This window comes from Gymnoscopelus microlampas (assembly GCF_963454915.1).
Source record: "Gymnoscopelus microlampas genome assembly, chromosome: 16".
Classification (NCBI taxonomy): domain Eukaryota; kingdom Metazoa; phylum Chordata; class Actinopteri; order Myctophiformes; family Myctophidae; genus Gymnoscopelus; species Gymnoscopelus microlampas.
Genome location: NC_139953.1, coordinates 27,109,113 through 27,123,289, shown reverse-complemented (window position 1 = coordinate 27,123,289; position 14,177 = coordinate 27,109,113). Strand labels below are relative to the sequence as shown.

At 40.2% G+C, this 14,177-nt stretch overlaps 1 protein-coding gene across 1 annotated transcript in view; it reads left to right on the top strand.

Moving 5' to 3' along the window:
* xkr6b (XK, Kell blood group complex subunit-related family, member 6b) overlaps nucleotides 1-6,388 on the top strand; it is a gene marked incomplete at both ends in the record, with an annotated part of 71,953 nt that extends 65,565 nt beyond the window's left edge. Inside the window, 2 exons of the mRNA XM_084081966.1 lie at nucleotides 3,931-4,127; nucleotides 5,418-6,388. Coding sequence (XP_083938092.1) covers nucleotides 3,931-4,127; nucleotides 5,418-6,388 — 1,168 coding nt within the window. The remainder of the gene's footprint in view (nucleotides 1-3,930; nucleotides 4,128-5,417) is intronic.
* Nucleotides 6,389-14,177: the final 7,789 nt, after the last annotated feature.

The window sequence follows — 14,177 nt, the reverse complement described above, 5'->3', positions numbered from 1 at the left end:
GTAGAAAGAGTGTTAGTGAGGGTTAAAGGAAAGGACTGTATAGGGGCTGATTTGTACTGGCTGGCTGGTCCAGCTTCCACACTTCACCCAGGGGTGTCGATTAGAACACAGGACAGACAACTTCTCTCATTTAAGGGTTTTACTGAAGACTTCAATGATCACAGTACAGTACAACACTGGTGTGTGTGGGTGTGTGATTTTCTGCAATCATACAGAAAGTAAATAATTATAGTAACCAATAACATATTAATCTGACAACGGCATTATGCTTGCATACTGGACATCATGCACTACTGTATATACATACATTCATAATGACATAAAACATCACTCTGACAATGTTTGGCAAAGCAGCATGCATACGACTCATACACTTTATCAGAATTAACTATGAATTAGGCCTAATGCCCATTGTTCAAATACACATGTGAAGTCATACAACACAAACAGTGGAACATACACAATATAGGGCCTACATTATGGAATAAACATCAGCATTCACAGTCACTTGAAACTGATGCACTTATAATTAAATAACTTCCATTCTCTTGGTTACAATAAATCAAAGCACTTGAATATTGCTACCTTCATACTGTCTGGCAACTGCATTTACCACGTGCACAAACATTACAAACAGGACATCAAAGGGCACATTTCACACACAAATGAACAGCATTTAACTAGGAAACACAGGACTTACATTTGCATGAACGCACACAAACTCCAAGTGAATTCGAGCACAATGTCTTAATATGATGAACTGCAACACACTTCTGACCGTCTGAACAGTCAGAGCAACTTGTCTGATGTGAACTGGACACTCTTCTGATCTGACTGATGCAAGAGGACATGAAGGGAAAAGTCTCGTTCTCTAAATTACCCGCAGGTGCATTCATTAATTAACCGCAGGTGTATGCAAGCAGGATTAGGGTCATGATGACCTGTGCACACCCTTAACGAGCACACACACTTAACTCTCTCACTGGCAGCCTTTTGTACAAAGAGAATTTCACTTGTTACAGTTTTCTTTGTATGTGTGCAATACTGTAGTTTATGCAGTTCCAGATTATGCCATGGTAAGGCAGGCAGCACATGTTGCATGATTCTGTAAAGCTTTGAAAATAAAGAACTGTGATCTAAGAATCCTGCTGTCGTCTGTACACCATCATTGAGCCTGTCACAGACAGTACCATTCCTACAAAAGAGGTGAGATCGATGTACAGTAAAGGTCCTGGCATTGCCTTCTTAACCACATGAACCGCTGCGTCCCAATTCTGGTGGAACATTAGATGAAAATAGCAGATCTGTGGCAACAAAGTAACAAAGTATATAGGGTCCATCAACAAAGTATAGAGTTTGAGCGGTAAACAACAGGCAAGAAAACATTTAATGCAATGTCAGGCTCATAATGGGGGCCCCATTGGATGGATTTCCTCACAGCAATTGTGCATATGAATTATTTTCTTAATTTTAAGAAGATCTGATTCCACGTACATGTACTGTATAATGCGGTTAAATCTTACAGTCGAGAGGGATTTATTCATCACATACTCATAAGCAGGGAAATGTTGGCGGGACATGTTCCGCAGACACTGTGCTATCAACACAATACAAAGCAACAAAATAATAATAATAATTAATGATGATGAATTCTTTTTAAAAGTAATAATACTGGATGTGGTTAAAATAAACTGTAAAAATGAAGAATTAATGAAAAATTAAGTTAAAATACAGGTAGATAAACCTGATAAATCTGTACTTCAACATTAGTTAAAGTCACATCTAATTATCAGCACAGAATGATGAGAGGTAAATGCCACACGGACTACCAAAACAATAACCAAGGTGGACCTCACTTGACCTTGCATTGTATTGTGTGTACACTGCATGCAACCTAATTCTCAAGCTAAGCAGTGAGTCTTTTTCTGTTCCACTCAACAAAAGCTTCATGCATCCCGAAACAATGCCAAATATACACGCATGGTTTTGTTTGTAAAGCTGCAATGAATTAATGTCAAACTATTAAGGACTAAATTTGGCCCTTCCGTTTGTTTTGGGGAGGGCTGCCTACTGCTATTTCTGTCCCTGTTACGCTAATGTCCCCGGTTGACTGCCCTAACATCCAGTGGTAGATTTATTTGGCCACTCTGGCAGCCCAGGCAGGCAGATAGGCCCTGCAGCTACACTACCACCCAATATGCAATGTCTGAACTCACTATCACGGGAACTATAAACCACCATAACTAGCAGGAACATTTCACTGATTGCTTTCTCCATGGCCAGAGTTGAGTTAACAACATAGTAAAGAAGGAACTAATATTTACTGGCAGCAAAGGATGAAAGTCCTGCTATGTTTATTTCACGCTGCTGCACCCATTCCTTTTATTTATTGGCCTTCCTTTGTAGGACAACGTGATGTTCTCAGTGTGAATTTTCAAATGTGCTTTGTGAGATGCTCTCGTCCTACACTTTTTTTAGTCCAAAGATGTCTCTCTTTTCCCATTGTTTTGTTAGCTGTCATCTGCACACGGTAAATAGCTGCACTTGCGGTATTACATTTCACAACAAACCCAAAATGAAAGATGATTATGATCTTAATTAGCCATATCACAGCCCTGAGGTGCACATTACATTTTCCTCAGCAACGTAGAATGAGCCTGAATATCTTGTCCTCCCCAAAACAGTATTACAGCTTTGATTGTGACTGGACACAATTAGTCACCTCTTATAACCGCTTAAAACCTGTTTACTTCGTTCACCGGGGTTCCTCAGGGACTTTGTTTCCTCCTTTTTTCTACACCAAATCTGTTCTCTAGTCTTCACCAAATCTCTTCTCTGAAAATACTATTTTCACACAATGTTTGCCTTTTGACATGCCCAGAACAGGGATGCTAGTGTTCACGTGGTTACGCTACCCTATCACATGCCTTACTATCCACCTCCATCTACCCATCATGAAAATAGCCATTGCAGCTGACAAGATGTTAAGATGTCAAGATATTACCCTGCTACATGCACTCTTTTACAAACTTCAATAAAAAAATATTTTTAATGGGAGCCTGTATACTCACGCAAACATGCACGAACGCACACAAAGAATTGTTGCTTTTCTCATCATTAAATTATTATACTTTTGGAGCTGTGGCAGCAAGTTGATACTTCATGTGTGCTGTGTGTGTGTATGGTAGTGATTGTAGTTGACATTGTGTGAGTGTCGGCTAGAGGAATGTGTTTAAGTGGTGAGCAGGGCCACACATCTGTTTCATCATCACTTTTCTGTCTGTTTGTTCGTTTTTGCACAATCTGGGAATCCCTCAGTTAAAATATGTTATATATTCATGCAAAATCTGTCTTTAGAGATTAGCTTTTGCATAACTACTCCTGGTCACAGGTTAAAGCCTTTGTTTGGCTTTGGGAATGATATTCGCAATGTTCTTAATGGAATGAATCAGAGCTCATAGCAATACAAAAAATATTTTAATTGATTGATAGTTTTCACATTTTCAAGTATTTTTTTCATTATATGAAAATGTTGTGTACAAAATTAACCACTTCAGTGAATACATTATACAACTGTGTTACATCATTACATTCATAATGAGATGGTCTTGGATGCATGTTACTGTATACTGCAACATTACACCGTACACTAGAGTATATGCAACACTGTAGCTAAGAATGCCCTCTAGTGTTTTGAAACTGTAATTACACATAGGTGGTGTGCTGAACAATGTATTCTTGTGTCCATGAACAGGAAAGCAGCAACCTTTAAGTTTGAATGTTGATGTCACACAAACCACTCTGTCTCCCTCCTGCTCATAAGGATGCACCATCACTCCCTGAAAACTGTGCACCAGTATATGAGAACAGAGAGTGATCTCAACGTCGCTGCAACTGTCTAACCCACCCACGTGTCTTCTCTCTTTTCAGATACATCCGAACCATGTACCTTGGCATACAAAGTCATCGGCAGAAGGAGAACCAGCGTCGCTTCTACTGGGCCATGATGTACGAATATGCTGATGTGAACATGCTGCGGTTACTGGAGACCTTCCTAGAGAGTGCACCTCAGCTGGTGCTGCAACTCTGCATCATGATCCAGAGCAACAGGGCTGATCGACTGCAGTGTAAGAGGTTCCCTAAGGCATTATACCAGGACCACTTAAGTTTCAACAACAAACTATATTTCTACTGTAGCCTGCTTTTATTTGTCTTTTGAGTAAATCACACATCAACTCCCCATCCCCTCTAAATTTGTCATCTTATATTGCTGTTATCCCAAGCATACACTAGATTTGAGGTGTAAATCAGCCACATGCCAACATACTGGAGAGTTCTATAGTGCAGTGGTTCTCAACCTTTCTTATATTATTTGACGAATGGCCAATGTTTGACCAGTTTTTATAGAATAGTTTGTTGATTACTTTTGATGCAGTAATCATATTTTTTCATTTCATTTCATTTCTTCTTTTTTTTGGTATTAGAGAGGTCTTAAAAGTCCTTAAATTGTCACTTCACTATCATGTGGGGACCACCCTGGAGGTCCCGACCCACAAGTTGAGAATCACTGCCCTAGTGCCGCTAGCATTGCAACCTCGATGGGTTTCAACGATGGGTTTCCTCGAGTGACACTATTCCCCCATGGAACACCAATACACAACAAACTGTATGTCCTCTACCTGGGCTTCTATAGAAATAGCATCAGTGTGTTTGCTGAGTGTGCTGTTGCTCTGACATTAACTGCATTGTACAGTATGCTGTCACTATTCACTACTTACATAGATGTGTTGAGAAAACAGAATTGTTGTAGTAAACGCAGACTGAACGATTAACAAATGTGGATCATCATATGACAATGCTACACTCTTCAAGACTTTAAACATAGTTTTAACCCAAATAAATTGTTTAGGACTGTTGTTGAATGGCATTAAAATGAAGATCAAGCTATAATTCCAAGATTAAGCATTAAAACACTTTGTAGTGCTTGTTGACCCTGATATCAATTGAGCATTTACATTGAGGGTTATTTCATACACATTCATGCATTTTAATACTGTTATACAGCATACCAATTGGTCATATTTTCAGATTAAAGTTACTCAGTAACATTGTTGCCTTAGTAAACTCCTTAAAATAAAATTTGGTCATTTCTTCTAGCTTCCAATCTTGATTTTAACCAACACCATTTATTACAATATTCTTCTTTTTTACCCTCAACCTTTTTCTTTTATGCTGTACTTATAAAGCTACATTTATACTCCATTGCATGTTGTTGCATGGTTGCCAGAAAGAACAGATCTTCAAGGAAACAATGTGTCACATCAGTTCTTGTTGGCAAGCGACACTGTCGTGCGACAGAGTATAAATTCAGCATTTGTTTTCCTCTCTGCCATTCTCTCTCTCTTTCTCGTCTGTAGGTGTGTCTGCCATGGCCTCCCTCCTGTCCCTGGCATGGGTGCTAGCCTCCTACCACAAGCTCCTGCGCGATTCGCGCGACGACAAGAAGAGCATGAGTTACAGGGGCGCCCTGGTGCATCTGTTCTGGCGCCTCTTTACCATCTCCTCACGGGTGCTCTCCTTTGCCCTCTTCGCCTCCGTTTTCCACATCTACTTTGGAATTTTCGTGGTGCTCCACTGGTGCGCCATGGCCTTCTGGGTCATCCACGGCGGCACTGACTTCTGCATGTCCAAGTGGGAGGAGGTGCTCTTCAACATGGTGGTGGGCGTGGTCTACGTCTTCTGCTGGTTCAACGTGCGCGAGGGGAGGACCCGTTACAGAATGGTGGCCTATTACACAGTGGTGTTGCTGGAGAATGCCATCCTCAGCTCTCTGTGGTATGCGTACCGCGACCCGGCCACCACCGACGCCTATGCCTCCTCCGCCCTCTGCGGCGTCTTCCTGTGCTTCGCCTCAGGTGTGGCCTGCATGGTCCTCTACTACGGGGTGCTGCACCCCATGGGCCCCCGGTTGAGGGTCCTGGCCAGCTCTTGCTGTGCCGAGCTCCTGTGGGGGCTCCCTTTACCCCCCGAGGCCGAGCCCATGGCCCCGACGCCGGGCCCTCGTGGCTCTCAGGCCACGCCCACGCGGGGCTTGGCGGGGGAATATGTGGAATCTGATGAAACGGCCACGGACACCTGCCTTCCTGTTTTCCAGGTGAGGTCCACAGAGCCTGTGGATGCGGCCGGTAGGCCCATCAAGCCCGAGGGGCCTCTGATCAAGATAGACATGCCTAGGAAGCGTTACCCAGCCTGGGATGCGCACTTTGTGGACCGGCGCCTGCGCAGGACCATAAACGTGTTGCAGTACATAAGCCCTAACGCAGTGGGCATCAGGTATAGAGACGGTCCGCTCCTTTATGAACTTCTGCAGTACGAGTCCTCCCTCTGAAGGATATTCTCTCCCATGGCTCTGTCACTTCCCCCCACTCAAAAAAAGGAAAAAAAGAAAAAGCACACACCTCATCTTCTCTTTCTCTCAACCTGCTCATCTTACTCTCTGGATTAGGATCTCTTCCCATTTGGCACCTCGCTCAACTTCCTCTCGTTCCCGATCATCCAGTTCTCCTGCAGGAGCGGTGTGTGCCGTCTACCAAGAGTCAAACTCAATATGAACATACAGTCATGATTTATTTTTGGCAAAACATGCAGTACAGAGTAAAACAATGAATCGTATCTTATGTGACATAATTACAAAAGTCTAATATAAACCCTTCTAAATTCATAGAAGAGGGTTCCGTATGAGTGTGTAGATAATGTATGAATGTGTCATTATGAAATGTGTTTAACACATTATACTGTATTGGTGATTCAACCTGTGAATACTTGTGAAGGACATGTTTTATGTCCCTGTGAAGCCCGATTGATTGTTCGTCGTATGATGATGTCGCATGCCAAAAATAGCCACGCTACAAGCCGCAACATGTCGCGGGCTTGTAGATCTACTATTTTCAGTACACGACACTGTCGTATGACGGAGCACAAATCAGGCATGATATGGCACTGTTGCAAAGCCTGATGGGAATGATGGAGGAGAGTCCCAGATGTGGCGGGTCTTTGCACATCCCAACATTAACTGCCATTCCTTATGTAAATCGTTGAAATGTATTATTATACTGTTTACTATGTCCTTAACCAATCAGACCAAGTGACAAACCATTGCATATATTTTAGAGAAGCACATGAAGATACTGTAAATTGAACAAGCAACATAATCACAGACATCTGTGAGAGAGGCAGTTTCAAATGGCACGTCCATGTCTTGGCACTTGCTTATGAGCTGTGTTCTAGCTGCAGCCTACTTTTTCTGTTCCAAATCCTAAATCCATAATTCTAGAGGGAAGATAAGCACACAGACCTTCAATCAGTTCCTCTCACATATCCAAAATTCATTACAAAGACTGCCCTCTCCTGGCAGCAAGCTATAATAGCCTGCCTTATTTTGGGAAATACCCCACTTTGCTGTGGCATAGAGTAAGATGATCAGGCAGACATAATGTTAGAGCTACAGTCCGTAAGTTAGGTCTTTTTTTCTGACAGAGAAAGGTAATTGCAACTGTGACACCCGGGATTCAAACTCATGGTCTCCCACTTGGGACAGGGGAGATATTGGGCTTATGAGCTTCAGGCATGGCTACTTGTCAACCAGTAGTTGTCCTACCCGGCACCAGTCTAAATGATGCAATGGAAGAGTATAGGGAGACCACCTTCAGCCGCTGCAGATGCACTAGCTATATTTTATTACTCTACCATACAGATTGATTACAATATCATTTTATTCATTGAAATAAGTTCTAGATTGCAGCTTTAAAGGCAATAAGTATTTCAAATTGGGTGTATAGAATGAATGATGGTAGAACCACAATTCAGGAGCACAACTCTTTTTGAATTAGCATTTTTATTGGGGGTGAATAAATAAATAAATAAAACTTTACACAATAAAAAAAACACATTCCAAAGATTTTTTTTTAATAGATTGTATGGATTTAGCAAAGGGGTGGGTGGGAGTCTGTACAATCTAACAACTGACTTGCACAGAAGAAAATTAAAACTGCGTAGTGCAAAGACGGCCTTTATGAAATCCTCCACCATTCCCTTCTGAATTCTACAAAGTGAAAAGCACCACTCCTGTCCTCCTTTTTCACCTACCCTATTATTTTGGACAGAAGTTTTAGGTTTAGTACCACATGCTTATCGGGTGCAAAGAGTTGTCATGAGATCTTGAGAAAACAAAATCACAAACTTAGAAGATATTTGTATGCTATTGTATTATACTTCAATGTTAATCCTTTGTGTCCCTCATTTGTATTCATTGACATGCATATTTTTTGCAAGAGCATACTTTTTTACATAAAAAAAGAAAGAAAAAAACATATTGCAGTGTTAAAAGGTATACTCCTCCAATTTAGTGTGCCCTAAGAGGCTATACTCTTTACATGGGTATACAGGACAACTGTTCTGGCAACTTGCTAGTGCAGTTACAGCAAAGCCAAAATCACGTCTTAAGCCCGATTTATACTTTGTCATACGATAGAGCATAAATTGGGCGTTAACAGTACTGTCTTTCCTAATTGTTTCGCCCCCTTCAGCCACTCGAATGAGGCAATGCAAAGAGGCATGCCACATGTTGGCCATGCTGTACAGCAATTTTACAGTAATTTCACTCCAGAATCCGTGGAGTCTGTCCACGACGGCACAGTAAAAAAGAGTTAATTTAACTCTGAGAGAATACAATACACCCTCAGAGTTAAATGAACATCCATGATTGTACTGTGTATGGAGTTGGCCACTGTATTCACCCATGAAAAAAAAAAAGCCTTCAATGTCAAGCTTCTTGTAGTCAAACTTCTTCTTGTAGCTTGACTACGATTTACAGAGAGGGCTACTGCACAATTAATGGGAAAAAAGTGAATGCATTTCATACTCCAGTTTTATCTATGTACTCGATGATTCATTTGAATATATAATGTGTGTTTTTTACATTGTAGTGTATGGCATGACTTTAGTATGAGGCATTAGTACAAATGCACTCAACAAGGGATACCCAAGAGCCCACACAAAATGGAGGTTCTTTTTTTCCTGGATCACTGGCCATCTGCTTAGCTGTGTCCCAACAGGCTAGCTTCGTACTGTAAATTGCAGAGACCACGTGGATCCAGGTTAAATGGGTGAGGGTTTTATTTGCCAGGGTTGGAAAAGAACACGAGCACAGACCCTGTGAAAGGCTATAAGCAGAGTTGCGTATGTGTTCCTGTGTGTTTGTATGAGAACATACAATTCTCAGTGTTATACTTCATCCATTTGTAACGCACGTAGTGTACACATGTAACCAAAAGGACCCTTAAAGGTCCATTTGGTGACATTTTCACACTGAGGATTTTACTGTGTACAGGGATGAATTGGTCATGTATGCAAGAGTGTCTCCGGCATGCGGGTCTGTGCGCGTGAATGTCTTTTATTTGACCTTTTTTGGTTTCTTTTGTCTGCGGGTCCTCTGGGCCTTCTCACATGGCTCTGTTCTCTCGCTGATGTTTCGGCTCCATCCCTGGTTGCTGCTCCGCCCTCTCACCCGCCTCTACCATGCTGGGCTTTGGTATATCCCTGTTGCAACCACTCATGTTCTGGTTATAGAAATGAAAGAGGTTGAGGCTGAACAACTGGAGATCCTGACAATGAGAACATGCGATGAGGTACACTGCCATAACCAAGAGCTTCAACATCCAGGGTCCGCCGCCCTTTTAGCTAGCTTGATAGCGATGTTCAGCCCTGAGTAATTGAGAACTGTTGGGTCAGCTTGAGTGGAACAAGCATCACACGCACACACACACACACACACACACACACACACACACACACACACACACACACACACACACACACACACACACACACACACACACACACACACACACACACACACACACACACACACACACACACACACACACACACACACACACACAGTCATCTGTATAAATACCTTCCCGTCCATATGCAATGACAAATGTCTTCACTTTCACCATGGTAGTCATAGTTCCTGGCTCTGTCATAGTGAATGCCACCCACATAGTAAGTCAGTCAACAACTTTATTACTAATATTGTCAAAAAATAATGAGTTAAACTAAACAAAACAGCCAATACAGGGGTTCCTCAGGACCAATAAATAATACCACTGAACCAGCTGACTCAGGGGTGTCTCAATGCAGTTCTTATCCCCAGGCATGTCCTCAAGGGTCTCCATTTTGTCTTTAACATATTGTATCCTGGACCACTCTTGTCTGCGGGGATAGTATCATCAATTTTGTTTGTGCGATATTTTGTTTGTGAGAGATAATTCATTGTTATATACTATGTATCTATCTATCTCTCTCTATATATATAGTATGTGTATATATATATAGATATCTGTATTATTCTTGGGGTGCAGGTTTTTTTGTGGTAGTTGGCTGCCTGGCATTCTGCATCCTTTCTAAGACCATTGACTTTTTCAGACATGGATTCATGTCAAAATCAGGTGCAGATACACTGTGATTCATTCTTTTTTATGATTTTTGTATATGACATATTACATCCAGATCTTGTATTAATATGTTGTGCTTAATCTATTAACTTTACATGATATTCAGAGCACTCATGCTCTCCTGATACCGTAGTCATGACTATTACCGTAATTATCAAATGTATTGATTTCAACTCAACTCGGTCCAAAAACAAGCTCACAAACCTAATACATTGTACATTTACATAATACAATCATCATCATTTTTGACACATACAGTATATCTAACAACTGTAAGCTGAAGGCTAGATCCTGAGAGCATTATTTTTATCCACGCGTCCTCTGCTTTCATATTGATTACAATTATTTTGTCCAAATTGTTCTACATAGGTTTCAAGAACAAGAACATGTGGCAGCCGTTATTGTACTGCCCATATACAGTATTCAGTTTGTCAAGGTCACAAATACACCCGCCAAAGGGAATGTTTTCTGTCATGTTACAGTACGTGCCCAATTCCGCATCCCTCAACAGCCATGACACACAGCAAGAGCGTTTGAACAGCAAGCATTTGCTTCTTTCTCCTTGTTGTGCCTTGTTTCTTTGGGTGCTTCAATCCAGCCATGGCAGCCAGGTCCGCAAACAACATTGTCAGTGTTTTTCTTTTTCTTTTCATGTGCCAGCACACTAACCAATATGACAACACCAAACAATGTCACGAGTCTGTCTCACCAACACAGATCAAGCCAAGTTCTGGATTCTATTACATCTTCAGCTTAAACCTCAATCAAATAGATGCTACTTAGTCTTAATTTTTCATAAACTATCTAAAGGATCTGCAGCGGTCTAAGTTACAATATTCAAGCTAATTACAGAATATGACAGAACAATTGGTTATCATTGTGTACGATCCAGACACTGGTTCTTTGAAAATAGTGTTCCATGTTGCTTTTGTTTGAACAACATTAATCAGAACCTCCCCCCAGTTGATTCACTTGAAGTTGAAATTAGGAGTTCAGTATATCAAAACAATTGGGTTTTGGTTTAGTTGTTAGTCTTGTTAGACAGCAGCCACGATGATACGGAATCATTTGGTCTATGATTGTTATGTACTTCTGTCTATTGCCTGATTTATACTTTGTCGTATGATGGAGTATAAATTAACCACATGAACCCTATAGTGTCCCTATTCTGGGAACATTCAGAGAAAATAGCATATCTACATGACACATTGTGAACTAGTAGATCGGCTATTTTCAGAAAGGTTATTTAGTGTATAGCAAAAACAGGAGCGGGCCTTCAATTGTATTGAACCCAGGAGGACTCCAATATAATAGGGTTTTAAGTGGTTAAGCATATGCCTTTGCATCCTCTGTCTTGCAAAGATGAATGATTTGTAGTGCGAAGACGTAAACGTTCTGTTTCGTTTGTCTTGTGTGAACAATACATCTTCTAGCCAAATGAATAATGCCTGCATTGGGGGGGGGGGGGCATATAGGAAGAGGTCAGAGATGACAAAATGCTCAAAGAGTTCAGTTGTTTTGTATCTTCTTATGGATTAATTTACAACTTAAAATGGATTAATATACATAATAAGAAGTTCACTCAAGCCTAATTTGAAACGGGGCTAATCACTGATTCACTCTTGGATCAACTCATTTCCTGATTTTCTCTAACACCTCCCAGCATGCCTTTAGAACTCATTGTGAGGTGACCCTTAACATTTAGCATGTACGCGCTCTCTATTCTATTGCACAATGACCCCTCTGTTTTCTGCATTCATGTGTAGCAGCAGGCCATTGTAGTGATTGACTTGGTTGAAGTCTCTACGTTCACGTCATGACCATCTGTTTGACCGTTTGGCGCAGTATGCTCAGATGATAAAACGGTGCATAGTTTTTCTTTGTTTATAACCTGGTGCTCAATAAACCCATCTGAAAAGGTGCTACCACAATCTGTGGACTGCTGAGTCCGCTTTGTGGCTTTCTAAGAGCATGGCCTTCCGGTTGACAGAAAGACCCTGCCTCCAAAAACTTGCAGACTCACAATGCTCGGGAACTAGCACCTCAATTGTACACAGTTTACAGCAGAACTCAACTATCAATGGTGCCACTTATGATTTTCAATCTGCACAAAAACAACAGTTATTCTCTTGTCATGTAATGTTTATCATGATATTTTCAGCATTAATTTCATTTTTTACTATGATTCGATCTGCACTAGGACTTTTTTTCCTGAGAGAATGAAACAAGCAAATGACAAAAATGCATCATTTTGGCACATGACCAGAAGCACAAGCGTACTTCTGAAAACTGAATTTGGGTAAAAAGTATAGAATGTGATTGCTGTGTTGTAAATTCCTGTCATCTCTATGTCCTTAACCTGTGTGTATCTACTTTTGTTGTTACTGTAGAATTGGCTGTAATATTTTGTTTAAAAAATGGATTTGATATTCCAATGAAGCGACTATGGTTGTCATATTAATTGCTGCTGATTTTTGATGGTGTTGGGGAATATTGCTTTGTTAAATATTCAATCAATTTCTAGATTGTGTTAGCTTGTTGATGTATTTCACAAATTTATCAGGATACTCTCTAAGCTATGATTTATCTGGGGTATTTAAATTGTTGGCACAATGTCAGTAAGCAAACTAATTGCTACAGTCTGTAGCATCTCTATGAAAGTGTACTCACACAACATGTTGTGACTGAGAGCATATAATATAAAGAATGATTTATTTGTTGTTGTTAAATATAAAATGTAAGTAAATTGTTTCATGGAATCCCCGTTCTTTAAAAAAACAAAACTGATGTCCAGTATTGTACTAAACCCCTATTTTTGGGAACAATATGAATATTATTAATAACATATGGTGCTAAAGTTCTTTTTGTATGTTTTGGTTTTTAGATGAAAAGAGAAATATTATGCTGAAAAATGTAATGTCAAGCCTTACTGTAGATTAATATATCAGACTGTTCCTCCCAGAAGAGAAAAAAATAAATATAGTCTTTGAAAGTGAAACCTATACCAGTAAATGTATTCACATGCACGTTTTACACTTTGACAGATCAAAAGAGTCTGTGTACAGTAATTAGGCCTAATGCACTTTTGATATAACTTGGTAATAGGTGATTATCAGGGGTTTATTGATTATTTCCTATACAGATTATACATATATCCTATATATATATAGCTAAATTAGAGTTGTTGTTTTTATCATCAGCTACAATATGAAACTAATTAATTTGTTATTAGGCCTCAGTGGAGCATCATTTCAGGAAAAGTGTGAAACTAAATATTGCATCCACAATTGCATTAACAGGCAGTTACTGCCATGTCAATATAATGTGTGTGTGTGTGTGTGTGTGTGTGTGTGTGTGTGTGTGTGTGTGTGTGTGTGTGTGTGTGTGTGTGTGTGTGTGTGTGTGTGTGTGTGTGTGTGTGTGTGTGTGTGTGTTTACAATAACATATTCATACATAAAATGTACAATATGTATGAATACAAACATACATATTGTTATAAGTTGTCAAATAATTGTAGTGGAGTAAAAAGTACAGTATTTGCCTCTGAGATATAGTGGAGTAGAAGTAAAAGTACTGAAAAGTAGTCCAGTAAAGTAAAAAAAAAATACCTCAAACTTGTACTTGAGTGAATGTACTTACCGGTAGTTACTTTACACCAC